General features: G+C 43.8%; 1 protein-coding gene across 5 annotated transcripts; it reads right to left on the reverse strand.

The window, feature by feature from the left end:
* Positions 1–444: 444 nt before the first annotated feature.
* Positions 445–22,038, reverse strand: FRMD7 (FERM domain containing 7). Of its 5 annotated transcripts, none has more exons than XM_028714671.2 (11): positions 21,435–22,036; positions 19,177–19,219; positions 17,779–17,857; positions 15,160–15,257; positions 13,974–14,088; positions 11,371–11,518; positions 9,282–9,377; positions 6,593–6,756; positions 6,047–6,115; positions 3,679–3,754; positions 445–1,817 (listed from the first exon to the last, which is right to left on the reverse strand). In XM_028714671.2, the coding sequence occupies exons 3-11, from the start codon at positions 17,829–17,831 to the stop codon at positions 759–761; spliced, it is 1,878 nt and encodes a 625-aa protein (XP_028570504.2). In that variant the 5' UTR covers positions 17,832–17,857; positions 19,177–19,219; positions 21,435–22,036; the 3' UTR covers positions 445–758. The 5 variants fall into 5 exon arrangements, with proteins under 5 accessions (XP_028570504.2, XP_077778583.1, XP_077778582.1 ...); XM_077922457.1 differs by lacking the exon at positions 21,435–22,036 and adding an exon at positions 15,527–15,824 and having other exon boundaries at positions 19,177–19,197; XM_077922456.1 differs by lacking the exon at positions 6,047–6,115 and having other exon boundaries at positions 21,435–22,038.
* Positions 22,039–23,592: the final 1,554 nt, after the last annotated feature.

A 23,592-nucleotide genomic window follows, 5' to 3' on the forward strand; every position in this document is an offset into this window, starting at 1 on the left:
AGTTCATGTATTAAAAGCACTTGAAAGACCACTGCTAGTCGTCATGCTGTAAAAGTGCAAAGCATTCAGGCCTGAGAACTGTTAATAAGCAATATCTAACTTGAATCAGATATTGGTAGTACTTAGCCATGGGACCCCCTAGCTAAAATCTTTAGTATTGCTAGATCTCAGCATTTGAAAATGGCACTTGCCCTTCTTTTTGTGATACACTTGGAATTATTAGCAATACTTGTGGCATATACCTGATGGCTTAAAAAAATACATCTCCATGCTGGAACCTATGTAGAAAGAAGGGAATAGTTAAATACGTGCTAGAAAATGACACACCCACCCAATCATGTCATTGTTTAGATAATTATAACAAACTTATCACCCCCTTTTTAGTCTTCCCCCTAAAAGAAAAATGTCACACTGCCAAGCTGTTTGGCAGTGTGACATTTTGGGAAGGTGAGCTATTCCCATATATCTGCTACAACACTAGTTTTCTATGCTAGGAACTATATCCTGTCGCCCCCCCCCCCCAATAGTATGGGATGTGTCAAAGAGAAAGCATGTAAACTTCCCCTCTCCCCCCATTTTTTAAATATTCTTATAACGTCTCACTCACTTTCTTTTGCAGAGCCCTTTGCTTTGGTAGATTCCTCTTGTTATCAAATCCCAAAGTTTTAATTAATCATTCCTGCAAAACCAGTCATAACCCCAAGGACCAAGGAAGGACCTCCTTCAAAGATCTACTGGCATAACTCAGTCCTGTTGTTTTACGTAAAATAATTAGATGCTCCCTGTGAAGTCCTGTCCTCAGTGTTGGCGGTAGTGAGACAAACTTCTTCATCCTCCCCCTCCAGCTGTAGGCTCCCTGAAGACAGGCGGACCCGTGCCCTGGGTGCTTTCACCACCCTCCCGTAGAGAGAAAAGTAATCTGGCAGCATGTCTGAATCAGAGTCGCTGGATTCTGTCCCACTGCCCACATAGCGCTCCAGGGTTCGCTGGGCCCTGGGAGGTTCTGGCAACCTTTGCTGGGCCAGCACATACTGCAAAATATCAGCCTTCCTGCTGCTCAAGACAGGACAAGGTCCTAGAGGCCGGAACTCTGAGCCATAGGGAAATCTGATCATTTTCATGTCAGACTGGCTCCAAGACCTCTTGGGAGTCTGGTCTTGAATGCTGTAGTCAAAGACGCTTCCGTCATCATCTTGCTCCATGCTAATGCTGCTAAGGTAGGTCATTCTGGGCAGGACCTCTGGTTCAGCCACCCTTGTTCTTGCCATGCCTGGGCTTCTCCTGGAAGGCTTCATGGGTGATGCACCAAGCATGTTCACCCCACTGGCTGTTTCCTCAGCAGGGCCTGCCACTGCTGTGTGCCTGGACATCTGGGGAGGCCTGTCCACATAAAAGAAGACTTGAGGAGAAGCCATGTCCAGTTGCTGGTGAATGGGGCCCCTGTAGGGAATGTCGGTGTAAGTCAGCTGTTGCCTAGGGGTCATCTCCCTCATGTTGCCCACCGAGGTGCTTTTACTGTTCCCAGCCAGCTTGTAGCTGGGCTGGAAGGATGTCAGCGGGACCCGTTGTTCATAGATGTCGGCTGCCTCCCAATCGTGTTCCAGCTCTGTGTAGACCAACGGGAAGGTGGAGCTGCTTTGGGAATGGGGCAACAGCGTTGGGTCAGCTTCTGGCTTGGACCGCTCCAATTCATCAGCAAAGATCACTTCCACTGCAGAGTTCCTCCGCCTGCTGTCCAGCATGGGCTCGGAAGTGTGGACTCCATTGGCACTGTGGTAACCTCCTATGGTGCCGTAGACCAGCCGCAAGTCCTCCATCTGGGGAGAGAAGAACATAATTTCACCTAAGGAACAGTGTTGTTTTAGCAAACACCCTCCTCTTCATCACAAGCAAAGCGTAAGAGACGGCAGTGGTGCCCTGGAGCTGGTGGGGCAGAATGCAAGGATCCTAAGTGGTAGGTGGAGCTAGAGCCAATGATAGGGGGAACCAACTAATTTGCATCTTATCCCCCTCTTCCTGCACCCTGCTGAGTTTTGCAGGGGCAACATTGAGACTAAGGAGGAGGAAGCTGCCAGTGCCTTACCCTGGACTGAACTTAAGTTTTTGAAAATGCAGGCAGCTTAGGGTTGGTGGGGAGTTCTCCATTCACCCCAATGGACCAGCTGACATGGTCTTTCTTTGGCAGTGCAGTCACAGAATGGTGTACGAAGCCCACACTTTGTGTGCCCGTATAGCAGTCTCCCTAAGTTCTTTTGGCCTGAGGCCAATTCCCTTTCCCCCTGGTTTCCTTCTCTTCCCTGTCTGCTGACAACACTCTGTACAAACTAGATGTTCACAAGATGCTTGTCAGGCAATGTGGTTTCCTCTCTAAAAAAGTTTTTGTTTTCTTTTAATGCACATCTGCATAGCTAAGGAGTCCCCCAAACATGTAGAAATAGCACTTTGTTTTCGGGTAGCCTTTTTTCACTTCCAAACTGGCCATCACACACCCAACTATGTTCACTGTTAGAGGGAAGGAGGAGGAGGCAAAATCAGAATCCTGGAGAGGCCAAACAGGCCGGCTGCCTCTGTTGTGAGAGTGTACTTTAGGATCATAGGAAACTTTTGTTTTTAAATTAACCCGTTTTCTTCTGGCCAATTGCAACTCTTGTGTGCATCTTTTAATCATAGAATCATAGAATCATAGAATCATAGAGTTGGAAGAGACCACAAGGGCCATCGAGTCCAACCCCCTGCCAAGCAGGAAACACCATCAGAGCACTCCTGACATATGGTTGTCAAGCCTCTGCTTAAAGACCTCCAAAGAAGGAGACTCCACCACACTCCTTGGCAGCAAATTCCACTGCCGAACAGCTCTTACTGTCAGGAAGTTCTTCCTAATGTTTAGGTGGAATCTTCTTTCTTGTAGTTTGGATCCATTGCTCCGTGTCCGCTTCTCTGGAGCAGCAGAAAACAACCTTTCTCCCTCCTCTATGTGACATCCTTTTATATATTTGAACATGGCTATCATATCACCCCTTAACCTCCTCTTCTCCAGGCTAAACATGCCCAGCTCCCTTAGCCGTTCCTCATAAGGCATCATTTCCAGGCCTTTGACCATTTTGGTTGCCCTCCTCTGGACACGTTCCAGTTTGTCAGTGTCCTTCTTGAACTGTGGTGCCCAGAACTGGACACAGTACTCCAGGTGAGGTCTGACCAGAGCAGAATACAGTGGCACTATTACTTCCCTTGATCTAGATGCTATACTCCTATTGATGAGGCCCAGAATTGCATTGGCTTTTTTAGCTGCCGCGTCACACTGTTGGCTCATGTCAAGTTTGTGGTCAACCAAGACTCCTAGATCCTTTTCACATGTACTGCTCTCAAGCCAGGTGTCACCCATCTTGTAATATGCCACTTAAAATCTGCCTTTTATATATTACACATTTTTGTTTTTTTAAAGATCATCTGATTCATTGAAATATTTCCGTTGATTGATCTAATGGATTAATCAACTAAAGAGTGGAGGCCTAACTGAAGCAGCAGGAGCCCTGCTGCCTGTTATATGGGAGGGGGAAGTATGTCCCCCCCTGCACCCCAAAGTAACATACACCCTGAATCTAAATAGATGAGATCCAGTCTTTTTCTTTCTTTTTCTCATATTTCTGCACCCCCCTACCCACTGACCAAATGACTTACTTGTTTGGAAACATCTGTAAGTAGGTCTGGTGAGGACCGGCACTGTCTCTCATGGTACCGAGAGGGATAGTGTTTCCTGCAGTTGAAATTAAAGGACAATGGTTAATGTCCAATATAATTCAAATCTGATGTCAAGGAAATAAAAGCATCCAACAAAATGCTCAAGGAGAGTGACTCTCCTGTGAAGAACATTTGCAGTTTGGGAATTTTTAGAGGAAATGTGATGTTAGAAGTTTATAAAATTATTTGTGGTACGGAGTGGGCAGAGAAAAGTTTTTCCCTTATATCACTAGAACTTGTGGGATATCCAAGGAAGCTGGAGATTCAAGACAGACAAAATAAAGCATTTCTTGACACGCAACTTGGATGCTTTTAAAAGCGGACTGGACATCCATGGAGGAGAAGCCTATTGGGGGCCTCTAGCCAGGATGGCTGTGCTCTGATGCCACAGGTAGAGGCAGCAGTGCTTCTGAATCCGGAGGGCAAGAAGTTGCAGGAGGGGGGAGCAGCGTTTGGGTCCCGCTTGCAGGTTTCCCACAGGCATCTGGGAAGAACAGGTCACTGGGCTGGATGAGCCTTCCTTATATTATGCAGTGTTCAAGCAGTCCTAATATTTATTTTCCCTTCCTTATGACATTCTGTATATGTCTCCCCAAGTTTTTAAAAATCTCAGTGAAATCACACACACATACAGAGAGAGAGAAATTTAAGCATCCTGCAACTTATTTCCCCAAGCCTTGCTAATATATTAAGGTAATTTTTTAAAGGGTTTAGCACACCCAATCAAAGGCTCGATGTAGGCAAATTTAGAATTGGCTCCCTAACTTTTATTAACTTATTATACCAACACCAATACAGACATCACTCACAAGACAAACAAACAAAAAGATATAACTACACATATAGGACAAATGATACACATACACCCCTATTTCAATTTTTATTCATTTCTATTTGACTTCCTTCAACCTCAACGCAAGTCCAGTTGTATACTTCATAAACTGTTTCCTTCTCAATTCCTCTTCTCTAGTTTTCTTCTATATCTTATTTTTTTACACCATATCTTATTTGTGAAAATTAGTCCAGACAAGCCAAAGTATTATTTTGAGGGCACTGCTTTTTCAGGTATTCACTATATTTTCCCCATTCCTTTTGAATTTTTTGTTTGCATTGGTCTCTAATCGCCTCTGTCAGTTTAGCCAATTCTAAATGATCAAATAGCTTATCTTGACATTTATTTTTTTTTGTTGGGATTGTTTCATTTTTCCAATTTTTGGCAATTAGAATTCTTGCTGCTGCTGTCACATAAAGAAAAATTCTCTTATTTTCCTTCACAATATCTGGCTCTAATATTCCAGTAAAAAGGCTTCTGTGTTTTTTAAAAAGTTTGTTTGAATATTTTCTTCAGCTCTTCACAAACCATATCCAAAAAACTCTTAATTTTATCACAAGTCCACCACATAGGCAGCAGTGTGCCCTCTGCTTGTTTGCACCTCCAACAAATTTTTGATTTTGTTCTATACATTTTAGATAGTTTGTAAGGTGTCATATACCATCTGTAGAACATCTTAAGAAAATTTTCTTTGATTGCCTCACATGCCGTGAATCTCCAATTCTCTTTCCACAATTTTCTGCTAATTGAATAGGTTTACCTTTATCTATTGCCCATTTCACTATTACTTCCTTAACTTATTCGTCTTTCACCTCCCATTCTAGTAAGATTCCATACATCCTAGAAATTATTTTTGTCTTATTTTGTATTAGTTCTCTGTCCAATATTGAGACTTCCTTTGCAAAACCTTTTTTGTTATCTATTTTAAACACTTCATTTAGTTGGTGGTACTGAATCCATCTTGTTAGATGATGTTAGAATTTGCTCACTTTGAGCCAGCTTTGACTGGTAAGTCACTGAGCAGTTTTGGCCTAGGCTATATAAGAGGTCACCTTCTCCCATGCAGGCTTCCCAGATCAGTACAATCAGCTGGAGAGCTTCTGCAGACCATGTAACTTTGCACAGATGTTTACTTAGCTGCGGTATGGAGGAGGGCCTTATCGGTGGTGACACTTAACCAATGGAGTGGTCTTTCAATAAAAAGCAGGCAGGTACCAACACAGGGTGGCTGCTGCCAGAATTTTTAAAAATTCTTGCTTTCCCTTTGAAAGCACTTGTGCATTTAGAAGATTGATATACTTTTCACTTCTGTGAAAAATTCACAAAGTTAGTAAACTCTGAGTAAACTCCTACTGGAACTATATATGGGGCAACTCTGCTCTTGAGAACTTTACTGCCAGGCTTTTAACTTGAAGGGAGGGCATCAAACAGAACACTGGCAAGAAGGTGGGAGTTCTTATTGTGGAAAGATCATACCTCTCAAAGGGCAGGCTCTTCAGTTTTCCTTTTGTCCCATGTTCCAGCAGCTGCCGCTGAGTCCTTCCGCTGCCATTTTAAGGACAGGAAATATATGAAGACAGTTGTGGCACCCTCTCCCCGAGACTACTGTTGCTCACTTTTACACTACGTCAGTGGTGTAGCAGCAAATTCAGAAGCACAGGATATATGAGGGGTATTACTTGCTCCTCTGGCAAAATGTTTTGAGCCAGCGGAACGTCATTGCACAAGCTCATGCGCATGCATAAACAGGTTGCTGGAAACTTTACTGCCCAATAGATGGTGTGATCTGCAGCACACAATGAGTTTTCCACTAGCACAACTGTTGCGCTGGATTCCTCTGTTGGGCAACATGAATAATGGTGATTTACATTACTTGTACCAGACCCCCAATCTGTGTGGGGGCTCCACCCCCCCAAGGTAGTTGGATAAACGGGGGGGGGGGGGGGGAGAGAAATGTGCATTTGTTTCAGTTGACTTAGTTCCTGAATATGATTGTAGGTCAGAATGTCCTTCCTATCTTACCAGTATCGGAAACTGGAGCCCTTGCTGCACAAAAAGGCTTTGGGTTTTGACTTTGGCTCTTCAGAGAGTCGGAAAAAAGCATGGTATTCCACACAGGTCTTCCAGAAGGCTTTGCAAGTGTCTCGGCTTGCCATGGTGAACTCCAGTGTATCCTTGCACAAGGCCTGAGGCAGAGAGTAGGGATGGGAGAGAGAGAGAGAGAGAATGTGTCACAGTGTCATGTAGTATAGTGGTTAGTGTGCCACTCAAAGACTTGGGAGACCAGCGTTCAAATCTCTGCTTAGTTATGAAGCTCACTTCTCTCCAACTTCTAGTCCAACTTCTCTCAGCCTAGCCTACCTGTTGAGATGATGAAATGGGGAAGGGAAGAACACCCTCCAGAGGTTAGATAGATAGATAATTTATTACGGTCAAAGACCAGCTCAAACCTTCAGAGGTTGTTGGGTCTCCATCTCCCGTCAATGCAGTTAAAAATTAGCAACATCAGGAGATTCCTCATCTCTGTTCCTAAGTTGCTATTGTATCATACCCCCTCATTCCTCCAAGCACTTCATGGCAGCACACATTTCTCTGCTTCTACATCCTCTTTGCAATCCTCACAATAATTCTGTGAGGAAGGTTAGGTGGAGATACAAAAATTGGCCCAAAGTCGCCCAGTGAGTGAGTGAGTGATCAGGGATTTGAACCTGGGTCTCCCAAGTCCTAGACCCAGTGTTTTTTCTCCAGGGGGACACATACCCTAAACATTTTATGAATCTAAGTTTGGCCTCATTGAGGGGCAGTATTTCAATATGAATAGGAAAATGAGAGTACTCCTAAATATTTTTTATTAAAAAAGCACTGCCTAGACCAATAATCTAACCACTATTTATTAAATAAAAAGAATTAAAAAATTGTCCAGTAGCACCTTAGAGAGGTGCGTATGCACATGAAAGCTTATACCCTGAACAAACTTAGTTGGTCTCTAAGGTGCTGCTGGACAATTTTTAAATTTTTTTTATTTATTTCAACTGCATCAAACCAACACGGCTACCTACCTAAATCTAGAATCACTGATTATTAGTTCTCTGAACACATTTATGCAGTGGTTTTCCTGTGTGATGGCACCCACCAGTACAGAGCACCGTCACCTCTTTTTGTGCTGGCCATAGTAGCCTCTTTGCTCTGGCAGCCACAACACTTTTACCAAGATGTGAGCAATTGCACCTCATTCCGAATCCCCACCCCCCACCCCGACCTTCCAAAAGTGCTGCCTTTATGCCGGGTAAGATGGAAGCCAGGCCATTCCATATACAATGACCACAACCTACCAGAATCAGCACTATAAATTTAGCCAAGAAGAAGAAGAAGAGTTTGGATTTGATACCCCGCTTTATCACTACCCTAAGGAGTCTCAAAGCGGCTAACAATCTCCTTTCCCTTCCTCCCCCACAACAAACACTCTGTGAGGTGAGCGGGGCTGAGAGACTTCAGAGAAGTGTGACTAGTCCAAGGTCACCCAGCAGCTGCATGTGGAGGAGCAGGGAATCGAACCCGGTTCACCAGATTATGAGTCCACTGCTCTTAACCACTACACCACACTGGCTCTCAGAAGCAGAATCTGAGCCCACATTTGTGAGATTCTGAGGGATCGCAAAATGCCACACTGGATGCAGGTTACTGAAGCATCTGGGAATGTATCTATAATATGTTTTAGATACAAAAGTCTCCTGGTTAAGAGCGGAAGCCTATTTTATCTATGAAGCTGCATCTGTGGAAAATCCCATTTCCCCAGAACACTCAACACCCTGTCATGCTGTAGCATGATCAGCAATGAAGAGCTGTGCAGATAGGAGCACCTTTGATTCTTAATGGTTGTGAGAAGCAGGGAACAGATTTAGCTCCATCCTCATGGCCTGCCTGCAACCCCAGTGCCCCCCTTGATTTTATTGAATGGCTGCCATTCATTTCCCTATGGAGGAGAAGTAAATCACTGCAGTTTGAGGATGCCATTGCAGGGGGGGGGGGAGCAGACCAATGTCTGGCAGTGGGTGGGCCGGCCTCCTCTCTCCTGTTTATCTTGTGCACAAATACAGGAGGTGTGGCTAGGTGTATGAGAGGTGTATGAAGCAACAAAAGCCCCCCCCCAAAAAAACACACACCAGGTTTCTTGATCTGATGCATTTCAGACCCTACTGGTCCTCCTTCTTCAGGGAAATTCAGTGAAAAGTGGAGCAAAATAGCTATCTGTTCTGTTTCTTAAGAGACAAGAGAGATAGAGCATCTGAATTCTGAATCACTGTTCTCTGAATTACACTGCAGAAGGAGGACTAGTAGGGTAGGAAATGCACCGGATCAATAAACCCGCTTTTTGTCTACTCCATTGTTTCTTTGATTCTCTTTCCAGTAGGTTTATGAAAACCCTTAGAAATGTTGTAGTATAAATCAGGTATAAATCAGGCCAGTTGGCTAAGTGAGGTTATAGAAAATGCTTGAAAGGTATTTTGGAAATTCTGTCTCTTGGTCATGCTGAACTTCCAGTATGTTTGATGTCACTGGCTATTCAGTGTTGTGTGGAATTAATGCAGTGCCACTAATGATTTCTCAAGAGAAGTATGGTCCCACGTGAAGAAACATATTCCAGGGCAGTGGCAGCCTCCACATTACACAGACAAAACTATGTGAGGGAAGAGAGTTGCCTAGGCCTTACCGAAATGTTGGCATGGAGTTTGATCAGGAAATGCTTCCGCTTGAAGCTCAATTTGCGAATTTTGGACCAGTTGAAGGTGTTAATCTTCGTATTGCCCTGCAGAGAAAAATAGACACACTTTGTGAGTTCCACAACATTTTGGACTAAGATGCCTGGATGGTGCAACACGGTCATTGTTTGCAGCCTGCAGTTCGTGTGGTGGAATAACTCTCCAGTGTTTGACAGTGAAAAATAAGAACATTTGGGGTTAACAGCATGCAAAAAGAGAAAAAAGGGGGATCCTTCACAATATTGTAGCAATATTCCCAAATAACAGCCTGTTTGGGGCTGTTCTTCCAAAATGGGGTTGGATGGATCAGTACATTTTGGTTCTTTTCCATTGTTCATTTTTCTAAAATTAAATTCATTTCACTGCACATATGAAGTGATTTTTGAACATTTATTTTGCAAGTGAAAATTCATCAGCACTATATTGCAAATTTCTCCTAAGAAACACATTTTTGTATGTAATTCTGACAAACTTGCCTGTCTAAGTAGAAGAGACTTTTGAGCCAGCAAAACCATTTCCTTTGTTAAGCTACTGGCATTGGCAGGCCAGTTAAGTACTGCTATTTACCATCTCCAAAGGCATTGCAGTGTTGTGATAGAAACAAATGTGTGGGCCTTCCCCACCTCACCTGGCTACATGCCACCTCATCCTAAAGGAAGAACACCTGGCCAAGGGTTTCCGCTTATGTGTGAGTTTGGGGGCTGATGCTAGAAGCTGGAGACAGGAGGCATGTCTACTCTGTGCTGGCCCCAAGGCTGTGAACTTAGGGCTTCCCTGGAAACCTAAAGGGTAAAGATCTGTGTTCCATCCTATGCTCAGGTTGTATATAAGTGTAAATAAAAATGCATATCCTAAAGACACTCCAGAGAAGCGGACACAGAGCAATGGATCCAAACTACAAGAAAGAAGATTCCACCTAAACATTAGGAAGAACTTCCTGACAGTAAGAGCTGTTTGACAGTGGAATTTGCTGCCAAGGAGTGTGGTGGAGTCTCCGTCTTTGGAGGTCTTTAAGCAGAGGCTTGACAACCATATGTCAGGAGTGCTCTGATGGTGTTTCCTGCTTGGCAGGGGGTTGGACTCGATGGCCCTTGTGGTTTCTTCCAACTCTATGATTCTATGATTCTATGACACCACAGTCTCCTCTGACCTTCATTCAAAGGAAACTGAACCCTAGGTAAGCACAGGCACCCCTGGAGTCTCTCACTGCTCAGAGACCAGTGTGCATGCAATCCTATGTTCTCTGCCATTTCTTCTTGACCTGGGAAGGTTTAGGTCTCCTGAGCTTGAGAAAACTCTGATCTCTGCTGATATATAACACTGGGTGGATCGTGATTTCATTTTCTGGCTTCTTCCACAGTTGGAAGTGTGTCTGCCTGGGCCTTTCAGCGCCCACATTACACAGCAAACACCAACCAAACTATGTGTTTGCTCTGCAAATATGCTGTGGAGTCTTAGTACCACGTAATTGCCCCAAAATTAGGTGACTATTTTTGGCAGAAGATTATATGGTCAAGAGATGTCTAGCTACCATGTAATGCCAAGTTTTGACATTGGAGCATTTTGGTTTCCAGGGGGAGACAGAATTGGAGACGCCCACATCAAAGGGTGGTGGAGAAAGAGGCTGGCTCTTCTTTTAAACAGCAATGGCAGCAGGGTGAGCCCAGAGCAGCGAGAAGCTGAAGCACCACCCAAGATTCATCACTAATTTCTCCTTCCATGTTCAACAGGAAGCTAATACCATGAGCTGAACATGCAAGCAGGAAGCGTTTGATTAACGATACAAGCAACCTTGGCTGAATGGAACAGGCAACTGAATACTCATTATAGAAGGATTTGGGCCGTACAGAAGGGCACTGCATATATTTTTTTAAGCATCATATGAAGTGATGTGTGGAATCTCTGTTTTGAATTTGTTTTGACGTATTGCAGAAAAGCAGTGCTTCAGCAGCACTAAGGCACTTTGCTGTGGATGCTGTTAACAGTAGCAACTTTGCATTTACCTCCTGAAACATTGACAGGAGAAGCTTTTCTCCTTACCCGCAAAACCAGGACTCCCATGTGAGTGACAGCCAAATTGATCTGGGTCCCTTCACCGTCACTGGCTGGATGGGGCCTGATCCCATACATCTCTAGCTTCCTCACTATGTCCAAGAGCTGCACATCTGATTCAGCAGGAGTTTTGCCTCTAGAAAGAAAAGATTAGTATTCCAGCACCACCATCAAGTAAGGGCTCATCTAGGGGATTCTCCCCCGTCTCCACATTCAAATCCCCCATAGTCCAGATGTGTGGGGTGCTTTTCCTAACCATGAGTATCCTTGTAAAGTGTTGTTGTAGTCATTGATGATGATTAAATTTCTATACTGCCATTCATCTGAGGATCACAGGGCGGTTTACAAAATAAGAATACAGAAATATATATCATAATAACAAACAATAACAATACTCCCCACAGGGTTCTGTCTTGGGCCCGGTCTTATTCAACATCTTTATCAACGACTTGGATGATGGACTCAAGGGCATCCTGATCAAATTTGCAGATGACACCAAACTGGGAGGGGTGGCTAACACCCCAGAGGACAGGATCACACTTCAAAACGACCTTGACAGATTAGAGAACTGGGCCAAAACAAACAAGATGAACTTTAACAGGGAGAAATGTAAAGTACAGTGGTGCCCCGCAAGACGAATGCCTCGCAAGACGAAAAACTCGCTAGACGAAAGGGTTTTCCGTTTTTTGAGTCGTTCCGCAAGACGAATTTCCCTATGGGCTTGCTTCGCAAGACGAAACGTCTTGCGAGTTTGTTTCCTTTTTCTTAAAGCCACTAAGCCGTTAATAGCCGCTAAGCCGCTAAGCCGCTAAGCCGTTAATAGCCACTAAGCCGCTAATAGCCGTGCTTCGCAAGACGAAAAAACTGCAAGACGAAGAGACTCGCGGAACGGATTAATTTCATCTTGCGAGGCACCACTGTATTGCACTTGGGCAAAAAAAATGAGAGGCACAAATACAAGATGGGTGACACCTGGCTTGAGAGCAGTACATGTGAAAAGGATCTAGGAGTCTTGGTTGACCACAAACTTGACATGAGCCAATAGTGTGACACGGCAGCTAAAAAAGCCAATGCAATTCTGGGCTGAGTATAGCATCTAGATCAAGGGAAGTAATAGTGCCACTGTATTCTGCTCTGGTCAGACCTCACCTGGAGTACTGTGTCCAGTTCTGGGCACCACAGTTCAAGAAGGACACTGACAAACTTGGAACGTGTCCAGAGGAGGGCAACCAAAATGGTCAAAGGCCTGGAAACGATGCCTTATGAGGAACGGCTAAGGGAGCTGGGCATGTTTAGCCTGGAGAAGAGGAGGTTAAGGGGTGATATGATAGCCATGTTCAAATATATAAAAGGATGTCATATAGAGGAGGGAGAAAGGTTGTTTTCTGCTGCTCCAGAGAAGCGGACACGGAGCAATGGATCCAAACTACAAGAAAGAAGATTCCACCTAAACATTAGGAAGAACTTCCTGACAGTAAGAGCTGTTCGACAGTGGAATTTGCTGCCAAGGAGTGTGGTGGAGTCTCCTTCTTTGGAGGTCTTTAAGCAGAGGCTTGACAACCATATGCCAGGAGTGCTCTGATGGTGTTTCCTGCTTGGCAGGGGGTTGGACTCGATGGCCCTTGTGGTCTATTCCAACTCTATGATTCCCCACCACATTTTTGGCTTCTATGGAAGCCGCCCAGAGTGGCTGGGGAAACCCAGCCAGATGGGCGGGGAACAAATAATAAATTATTATTATTATCACAGTTCAAAAGGCTACAGATAGTTTAATTAGCCAAAGGCCTAGGAGAAGAGGAAGGTTTTTGCCTTGTGCTTAAAGATACATAATGAAGGCGTCAGGCGAGCCTCCCTGGGGGAGAGCATGCCACGAACAGGGAGCCACTGCAGAAAAGGCCCCTTCTTGTGCTGCCACCCTACAGACCTCTCGTGGAGGAAGCACACCAAAAAGGGCCTCAGATGATGATCGCAGGGTCTGGGGTGGCTGTCAGATTTGGACAGCAGACCTGGGTTCAAATCACCACTTGGCCTGTGAAGCTTAGTTGGAGACATTGGGTCAGTAACCCTCTCTCAGATTAACCCAGGCTGGTGGTGTGGATAAATGAACACCACCATGAACATCACGGTGGAAATGTCAGACCTAAATGTGGGGAAGAACAACCATCATCTCAACAACATTATGAAATGTAAAAACAAAACATCATTAAAGAACATCTCAGACTGCTGCTTTGATAGAAGAAAACACTTGATTGGCAAATATTCTGCAGAAGGAACAGAACAGGAGATAAACACCATACAACTCCCTGAGAATCTCTGTTTTGTTTTGTTTCTCGTGTGTAGAGCTAGAAACTCACAGGGGCACACAAATAGTGTTTGCTGAGATTTCAGAAACCAAGAAAATAGTTGAATAAGGTTTGTAGTGCTTGAAGGGGAGGACAGCTGCAGAATTCATTTGCCTAACTTAGACAATTTGTAGTATCCACATTTTCTTACACAGAATTTAAGTGCAGAAAACAGCAGCCATAGTGCTGCTTCCAGGTTCTGTTCTGCCAAAGGTGAAAGTGACAAGTAGTTAAAAAACAAGGACTTACATATGTTTCTTGTGGTAATGCATGATCTTGTTCACCAAACACTCTTGGTTTAGTAAATATTTGTGCGTTTCCAGGTGCTTTTGATCCATTTCTTCATGATAATCTCCCAGGGCCGCTGCAATGTGAAACCATATAAACTTAGGCTGCATACACACTAACTAGTTTATAGCACAAAAACATAGCTTGTCTCAATCTGGAATCGTTCATGCTCGTCCTCATCATGCGGCTGTCCACCTGGGTGGTTGTGGTTGCTTGATGTGCGCTTGAAGACCCATGCCATTTCCTCTTTCCACATGCCCCAGGTGTGGAAGGAAGGAAGAAGGAAGTGGCAATTGCAGTCTTGGACTATGCCCACCCACAATGCCGTTGGGCAGGTGTGAATATGTCTCCCATTGCAGGGATTGCCAACATCTGCTTTCAAAATGGCATAATGCAGAATCAATCTACAATGAGCTTTTCTTTTCAAAATGAAACTGGCTTCTCAAGAAGCACTTTTTAGTTGCAAAAATATATGCAATGAATTTAGATGATATGCAGACTACATGGAAGAAAGCAAGTGCTGCATCTTTGGAAGACCTTCAGTCACAGAGTCTACAGGCTTGTTGGAACTTTTTTTTTTTAACCCTAAACAACCAACCAGACCCAAGAAAGACAGTGGCTGGGCCTGGAACAAAATGCAAAATTGTGGTTCGGGATGTCAATTTCAGTTTCTCATTTTAGTTCAGTTCTCTACATTTTCGTATTAGCTTGCAAAGCTTTTTTTTTTTTTAAAGTCCTAATGAAAATTAATCTGCCTCTTAATCCAAACTCCTCCTGGTATACACATTTACTCTGATATATACATTTTTGCAAGCATATCTGTTTGTTATTTTCATTAATGCATGCCTCCTTATGCACACTTTCTCCTGCTATACATACTTTGGGGCACATTATTTGGTTGGAGAACAGTCTCACAAAATTCAGTGAAGCGCAAATTGCAAAGGTCAGCAGCTTTTCCATCCACATATTGTTTCAGAAGCTGCAAAGAGGAATTTTGACATGTTCAGCTTGCCATGCAAGGCTGAGAAAAGCTGACTGGCTCACATTTTACTCAACATTTGCAGGTTCAAGACCCCTGTGGAAACTTTTGCATTTTGCCAACCTCGTATAAACTTCTAACTGATGTCCAGGCCAATGCTGTACGTACACTGCAAAAGGTGTGATACCATCAGGGCCGAGCTGTTATCGCTGCAAGGCAGTCTTCCACAGGCCAGATCCTTCTTGATTTGGAGAGTGAACAGGTATCTAAAAACCGTTTCAGAGATGTTACTGATAGGAAGATGATCCTCAAAATTTCCCTGCCCCACAGGAAATGTGAGGGTAAGACCCTTTTCTAGTGGTCATGTGCCAAAACACACAAATACATACATGCATCAACCCCTGTTTATCTTGACTAAAACAATTCTGCAATTTATCAGGCATCATTCTGTATTCGTTAGATTCTACAGATTCTGTATTCGTTAGATTCTACAGACTATGGGTCCATCTAGGTAACACAGGAAGTACAGTCATACCTCGGGTTAAAGACGCTTCAGGTTGAGCGTTTTCAGGTTGCGTTCTCCAGCAACCCAGAAGTAATGGAATGGGTTACTTCTGGGTTTCACCGCTCGCGCATGTGTAGATGCTCAAAATGACGTCACACGCATGCGCAGAAGTGGCGAATCACGACCCATGCACGCGCAGACGCAGATTGTGTTCTGCTCAGGATGCGAATGGGGCTCTGGAACGGATCCCGTTTGCATCCAGAGGTACCACTGTAGCTCTGTGCCAGACGACAAATGGGTGGGGGCCCCTCCCTCAGCTCGCTGGGAGCTGGAAAGACAAAAGCCAGGGTGTGTTATGTGAGCTAAAAGCTGGAGACAAGGCAGCAGGCTGGGAAGGCAGAGAGTCAGAGCCATGCTTGATTTCCGCTTTAATCCAAGGGTGTGGCTATAGGAGAAGCAAGACCCTCTTGGAGTGTTAATGCTTTGAGCCCCTCTATGGTAGACTCAGGTTGCATATATGTGTAAATAAACCATATATCATAAAGACACCACAGTCTCTCATTCCAAAGGAAACTGAACCCTGGGCAAGTGCCTGGAACTCCTGGAATCTTGCACGGCTCTGAGATTGGGATGGCAGGTGACAATATCAACCTGAACAACACGTCATCAGTAGAACCATGGTGACCAGTTTACAGGCCTTCAGGAACAGAAGATCTAATTTGTTTAGTTTTTCTTAGATTCATGTGCAAGATTAAAAGGAGGATTCTCAAAGTATTCAGTACAAGTGTATCTGCATAAATTTGTTTATTGTCAATTGTTTATCTGGGAAGACAGAATGGGCAAGGGAGTTAGTTATCCGTACCACTTAAGCCTTGTCTCTGAATGGCTGCACATCCTGGTTAACTGCTTTGCCCCTCCCATCCAGCTTCTGCAGTCTCATTGGTTGCTGTGCACTCTTTCAAACCTATCTTCAATATCTTATGGGCTAGAACCTTGGATTTCTCTTTAAATGAAAGCTAAGGATCCTGCAGGATGCTGAACCCAATGCCTAGTCCCAGTTTCTGACTACTTGTTGTGCAATTGTGAAGCATAGATATGGCCCCCTTCCTGTGTAGGGGTTTGGGTCAGTGCATTCAAAGTCCTCTGTTGATTTTTACTGCACCTTTTACCAAGTTTCTATACTTTAAGGACACTTGTGCTCATGGGGAGCAAAAATGCATGTAAAAGCCATTTCCAATAAAATTGTGATAGCCATTGCAATACAATGGGCACCATCCACGAGAAACTATGCTTATGCAAGCAGTTCCAAGTGTCCTGAAAACAGTAGTTATACTGATAGCAGCCAGTATGGTTTAGTGGTTAGAGTGTTGGACTAAGACCCTGGAGACAAGGGTTCAGATCCCCACCCAGTTATGAAGCCTTGAGCAACCTGGAGGAAATGTCGGATGTAAATATAATAAATAATTTTAATAATAAATAAATATTATCATCACCATAGCTTCGTTGTCTCAAATGCAACAATACCTAGATGGGTATATATAGATATAAAATGAACAATGCAGTTATGTATTATTTAGACAATGCTCTCCAGATGTTTTGGATTACAAGTCCCATCAGCTCCAGCCTGCCTTGCTGTACACAGGCTGGGGCTGGTCTGAGTTGCGGTCAAAAACATATGAAGGGGGCCAGGTTGGTAAAGGCTGATTTAGTGCTTTTGCGCAGCGTTCAAAACTCCCATTGTTCTAGGTGTGTTTTGCGACAAGGTATTTCATTAGCGCAAGCAGTTTCTGAGCTCTGGACACAGTAATGCACCAAAGAGATTTCAGATTAAAATTGCAGAGTGGAAGGAAAGGAGGACCTTTTTCTGCCTCCCCACTTCCAGCCACTCTCTGAAGACTGGAGAAAAGGCCCTCTTAAGAATATTAGGGGGGTAGGCAGGGGAAGCATAGCTTTGTTTTTTTGCTGTCTTCAGATGTGAAAAGTGAACATAATATTTTAGCTGCAGTTCATTCATTTTCACCTTTTATTCTTGTTATCAAAAAAGTACGCCTAGACATTCTGTTGTTGTGCCCATAACCCAGGTTTAAGGTGTCATTTAGCTCCTAGCTTTCATACCTCAAGCACTGCTTTTGCCAGTTACATAGGAGGTCAGGGAAAGGAATGTTTCGAATTATTTTAAGCATTTAATGAAACCCCCATTCATAAAAACCCTAAATGAAATTATTTCTAAATGAAACAAATGCAAAAACAAAACCAAGAGGCTGTGTAAAAATAAACCATACCTTGTCAGCTCTTCTCTCAGATGGCCCGGATCCACTGGGAAAAATTTCACCATAAATTTGAAAAGAACCTCCTTAGGATCTTAAAACACAACATCTTCATAAGTTTGGTTTCAAAGGTCTGTCGGGAACATTTACAAATCTCTTCATTTGCACACAGCCTGCAGAATTAGCTTTTCTGAACGCTCTAGACAAGATGGAGACTAACTGTCCATCATCCCCATGTGCTGCACTGATTCCCCCATGGTTCTAAAATGCTACATCCAGGCATGGGAGACGCCTGATCTGAGACAGAAATGAGGAACCTCTGGCCTCCATCCAGTGGGACATAGTGGTTAGCATTTTGGACTGTGACCTGGGAGACCCGTGCTGAGACCCCCCCACCCCCACCCAGCCATGAAGGTCACTAGGTGACCTTGGACCAGCAACTCTCTCTCAGCCTAACCTACCTCACAGGGTTGTTGTGAGCTCTTTGGAGGAAAAGGTGGGATATAAATGCAACAGGTAAATAAATGAAACCACCCCCATGTTGTCTGCAGAGGCAGCTGGGAGTTGGGGTCCAGCAACATCTAGAAAGCCACAGGTTCCCCAGTCTTGGCCTATGGAAACATTTCATGCCCAGAAAACAAAGTGACTATCAGATCTGGGCGCAACCAGAGACACATGGAAGATGCCTGCTGCAGATCCATCACTGTTTTAAAAAAGTCTAGTGTAGCTGCCCAGCCGCCAGGGTGAGGCAAATGCCTCAGGGGCAGCCGATCCCAATGTGAATCTTTATACAGGCAAGATCTTTATACACACATGAGGCAAGATAAGGCAGATGCCTCAGGCGGCAGGGTTTACTGGGCAGCCAATCCCAATGTCAATCTTTGTCTCTCCCCTGCACCCTGTTCCTGATGTAGATCTTCCCTCACCCCTTCTTCCTTGGCAAAAGGGGCTGGGGACACCATTTTGTGGTTCACCTCAGGTGCCCAAGTGTCTTGAGCCACCTTTGCCAACCACCCAACAGCATTAGAGTTAGGGGGTTTCTCCATATTATATATTTTGGTAATGTTTCATGCTCCCCTCCCACAGCTGCAATTCTGCAGAGTGGTTTAACAATCAATCCCTCTTCACAGGGAACTCTGGGAATTGCAGCTTTGGGAGGGGAGTAGGAGCCTCCTAATGCACCCTCAACAAAGTGCAGCTCCCCAGATTCTGTGGAGGAAGACATGGCTGTTTAAAGTGGTATCATAGTGCTTTAAAATGTATGTTGTGGATGTGGCCTCGGTGTCATTGATGGGGAGAGGAGAAGGTGAGCCAGAAGAGCCCTGGATCAGTGCTCCATCTCCCTGTCATCCCTTGAGTGTTGCTTTAGAAAAGTATTTTAAAAAGATATGCATAGATAACAAAAATACTTACTTTTAATCTGCTTTGTTATAGGCTTCAGAAGTTCCAGCCAGGCCTGTAGGAAGACAAAAGTGCAGCATAAAAGATATTGGGCTGATCCTGACCATCCAGGGCTGTGTACATACAATACATTTAAAGCACATGGCTTCCACCAGAGAATCCTGGGAACCGTAGTTTGTTAAGGGTGCTGGGAATTCTTGGTTCGTGAGGAGTGAATTACAGTTCCCTGGATTCTTGGTGGGATGTGTGATTTAAATGTGCTTTAACTGTATATTGTGTACACATCTACATATATTGTAAGTTCACTACATATATTGAAGTTCACTCCTAACAGAGCTACAATTCCCAGCACCTGTAACAAACTAGAGTTCCCAGGGTTCTTGGGTGGGTGTGCTTTTAAATGTATGGTGTTTACACAGCTGTAACAACAGTGCCCTCCCTGCAAATGGAACAGAAATGCTTCAGGAAGGTAGCCTCTGGCTATGCTGGTTGTCTAGTTTCAGCTATATTTTAACAGAGCTTTAAAAAAATTTTTAAGCCATCTTTGCACTTGATTGTGAAGTGGTACAGTCTGTCCAACCACATCAGGACTCTACCATCTCATTCTGCTACATGCATAGACTCATCAGCCCCTGGCAGCTGAAGAACAATGCAGCCCAGTTAATCAGCTTCCTGATGGATATCCTTGAGTGATGCTCCTTGAATGGCTTCTGAGGAGGAAAAACAGCCTTTCAGCAGACAGGCAGAGACTCACTGCTTTTGCTCCTTATAAATGCAGAGCCCTGTTTTTACCCGCACTGCACTCCAGCAAGTTAATGAAGCAAAGAGAAGTCAATGGCCTCCATTGTTGTCTTTATGATGCAGAGCTGGACCACTGATGCTCTGAGCCACTTAAATTCCCTGCTTCTCCCTCTCCGCCTCCAAACCTGGATTTCCCTTCTGGAGACTGGGGTCTGTTTGGCTGAGACAGAATTTTCACCAGTGGGAAAGAAAAGGGAGCAAAAACAACACAGCCTTGGCTCCTTGTGTGCATCTTTCTTTGTGTGGCTGGGGAGCCATTTCAAATGGAGTACACTTTAAATAGCTCTGCTTAGAAAGCAAAGAGGCCAGGCAGAGCCTCCCCCATCCACAAAGTCGATTGTACCTCCGGCGCTGATTCCAAAAGAAGCACACTTAGGAAGGCTAGCAGAAAGCTTGTGTTTATGTATGTTAAAACAACAACATCACACCCTCCAACATTTCTCTGATGAAAATAGGGACACCCTATATTATTATTATTATTATTATTATTATTATTATTATTATTAATACCCTGCCCATCTAACTCTGACTGGGCCGCTTCCAACATATATAAAGACATAATAAAACATGAAACATTTAAAAACTTCCCTATACAGGGCTGCCTTCAGATGCCTCAGGGCTGGGATAATGTATTCCCCATTCAGCGTGTTGGCCCCATATGGTTTGCAGTGGCGACCCTTGGAAGCTGTAGGATTACTTCGGAGGTGCTAAGAGGCAGCTGAGGAGCTGGCTGGAGGTGTAAAGGGAAATCAATCAGCCTTTGAAAAGCTGGCGTCAGTGGATCAAATTCATCAATTTTGTTGAATTGATTAAACAAAACGTTTTTGATTGGATTTTGAGTGAATGTGCATTAATTGTTACTGTTTTGAATTTAATGGTATTATTCGTTTTCTTAGTGGGTTGTGCAAACCACTATTCTAAATAAGGTTTTGCATAGAGCAGGGGGTGCTGGGGATGAGCTTATGGAACGAAGTGGGCATTGGCCTCAAAAAGCACGGGAATCACTGCTTTAGGTTTTCATTTTTAACTTTCCGGAACTGACGGCTTCAAAAACAGCATGTTCTGAAAATCTGTCAATCCTCTTATGAAATTTAATAATGTGCCATTTGGTTCACAGCCCTGTGGAATGGCTTTGGAATCCTTTGGCGGGGGGTGGAGGTGGCTCTCAATGTGGAGGCATGGGGGAGGGAGGCATTCACTTCCCCATAACAAGAAGAATCAATTACTCAAAGTAAGGAGACATGCATTTCCTTTTCTTGCACTGTTTATGGAGGTTGCAGAATTCAGCAGTTGAGAGCACAGAATTTTCAGTAACCCTTGCATGACTGCACATGCTAGTTTCCCAACATTTCATTTCATTTCAGTGGAGGGGTATTCAGTCAGCACCTGAAGTGGTACCACTGAGCACCTCATATACAATCTGCCTTCAGTGACACCCCTATAAGTTGATTCAAAATGCCTTCACTTACAGTATGCCCTGCAGAACTCCAGAACTCCAGCCCAAAGTATTCCTTCTCTGTGAGGTTCAGGTGGCTGCAGCTTAGGCTGAACAATGTTTTGCCAGAAGATTTTTGCTATTGGAAGGGAAAGAGGGGGGGGGGCAGCGAGGTAAACAACACAGAGATCAAGAAGATTAACAATATTGTTTCAGTACAGTAAATAAGGAACTTTTGTTTGTTTTATTTATTTTCCACTTTTCCTTCAAGCTCAGTGTTCATGGTTCTCTAGGTCTTCCCAATTCATGAAGTAGGTTAGGCTAAGAAACAGGGACGGGACCAAAGTCACCTAGTGGGCTTTATGGCTCTGAGTCTCACAGGTCCAACCAATTCTTTTTTTAAAAAAAGAAATAATTTTAATCCATTTTTGTTTAAACATAAAGAAACACCTTATGCGTAATTTGTTATAGGGCACTTAGCTGGAGCCCAGAAATTCCTGTTCCACTTATGCAACCACAACCTGCAGCCCCAGAAGTCTCTATTACACAAAGCAGAAGTTCTTTCCCTGTTCTCCTTAAACAGGAAAGAAGACTCTGCTTGTGTGTCCTTTGAACAGTGACGTAGCGTGGGTTGTCAGCACCCGGGGCAAGGCAAGTAATTTGCGCCCCCTAACCCGTGGATTTGCGCCCCCTAACCCTAACCCCCAGATGTTGCACCCGGTGCGGCCGGCCCCCCCTGCACCCCCCACGCTACGCCACTGCCTTTGAATCCTCCTTTTGAACCTAACACAGTTAACATACTTTAATTCCTGGACCAAAGAGTCAAGATCTGAAAGGGAGCAGTTGTGCAGAGAGAAACATTCATCACCACCTCAGGTCAGAAAATGTTTGCGGCTGAGATGCAGGAATGCCTGGAACAGCACCTTCCCTAACACAAACCACCTCAAACTCTGCAATTGGCCGCTGAGGCCTTGTTGGTGGTGACCCATGAAAGGGCCTTCTCAGTGGTGACTCCTTGGGTGTGGAATGCTCTCCCTAGCAAGGCTTACCTGTCTCCATCATTATTAATATTCAAGATGTACTTGAAAACAGTATTTGAATACTGTTCCTGGCTACCCTAAGATCATTGGATAGAATCATTTTTTAAAAAACTGTTCTAGAATGCTTGCAACTGAGTTTAGATGTTTTTAATTGTAATTTTTAAAATATAATGTTTTAACCATTCTAGAAAGATTTTGCTTTTTAATTTTTTTTGTGAATTTGTTTGCCATCCTCGGCTTCTTCAGAAGGGCAGGATATAAATTCAATACATAAATAACAAACCCTCCAACATTTCTCCGATGAAAATAGGGATGTCCCATTCCCTAATGATAATTTTACTATTTATACCCCACCCATCTCACTGGGTTGCCCCAGCCACTCTGGGAAACTTCCAACATATATAAAAACATAATATAACATTAAACATTTAAAAAACCCTTCCCTATACAGAATTGCCTTCAGACAACTTGGGGATGGATAACATTTCTCCAGTGGGACATCCTAAGGAAAAGGGGGACATTCTGGGATCAAATCAGAAACTGGGACAACTTCTTTAAATCAGGGATGTCCCTGGAAAATAGGGACACTTGGAGGGTCTGAAATAAGATGTTCTGTAGTTAACTCCATATAATTTTGGCTCTTATTTCTTGATTATCAGACCAGGGATGGGTGGGATAAATCAGTTTTGGTTTGCATTTTGACACAAGTGTCTCGAATTAATGCACCCTGAAATAATTTTTTAAAATATTTTATTCAATATTTTTGAATTTTTAAAACAATCATACAGATTAATTAGATTTCCCAATAAAAATATAATTTGACTTCCATCCCACCCCCCTTCTGTGGTTTCTTGTTTTAATTTTCAATACTGCATCTCCCACTTAGTTTCATTTATTAGTTATTCTCTATGTTTTCCTTAACCGCTTGTTTTAGATTAATCCTGCTAATGAACTTAGTTGTTAACAATAATTTTCCAAATAATCTACAAATCCCTGAAACAATTAGCAAACTGAAACATAGACTTTGTTTCGAAACTTAGGTAAAGGTAAAGGGACCCCTGACCAGTCGTGACCGACTCTGGGGTTGCGGCGCTCATCTATTGGCTGAGGGAGCCAGCGTACAGTTTCCGGGTCATGTGGCCAGCATGACTA

The sequence above is a fragment of the Podarcis muralis genome, chromosome Z, assembly GCF_964188315.1.
Source record: "Podarcis muralis chromosome Z, rPodMur119.hap1.1, whole genome shotgun sequence".
Classification (NCBI taxonomy): domain Eukaryota; kingdom Metazoa; phylum Chordata; class Lepidosauria; order Squamata; family Lacertidae; genus Podarcis; species Podarcis muralis.

Bases quoted from the DNA above. Each gene is read 5' to 3' on its own strand.
- FRMD7 (XM_028714671.2), bottom strand. From the start codon at position 17,831: ATGGTGAAATTTTTCCCAGTGGATCCGGGCCATCTGAGAGAAGAGCTG. The intron at 15,258-17,778 runs GTATGGTTTATT...AACGGTTTTTAG, and splicing joins CTGAGAGAAGAGCTGACAAG to ATACCTGTTCACTCTCCAAA. The intron at 3,755-6,046 runs GTATGATCTTTC...TTTCAACTGCAG, and splicing joins AAGAGCCTGCCCTTTGAGAG to GAAACACTATCCCTCTCGGT.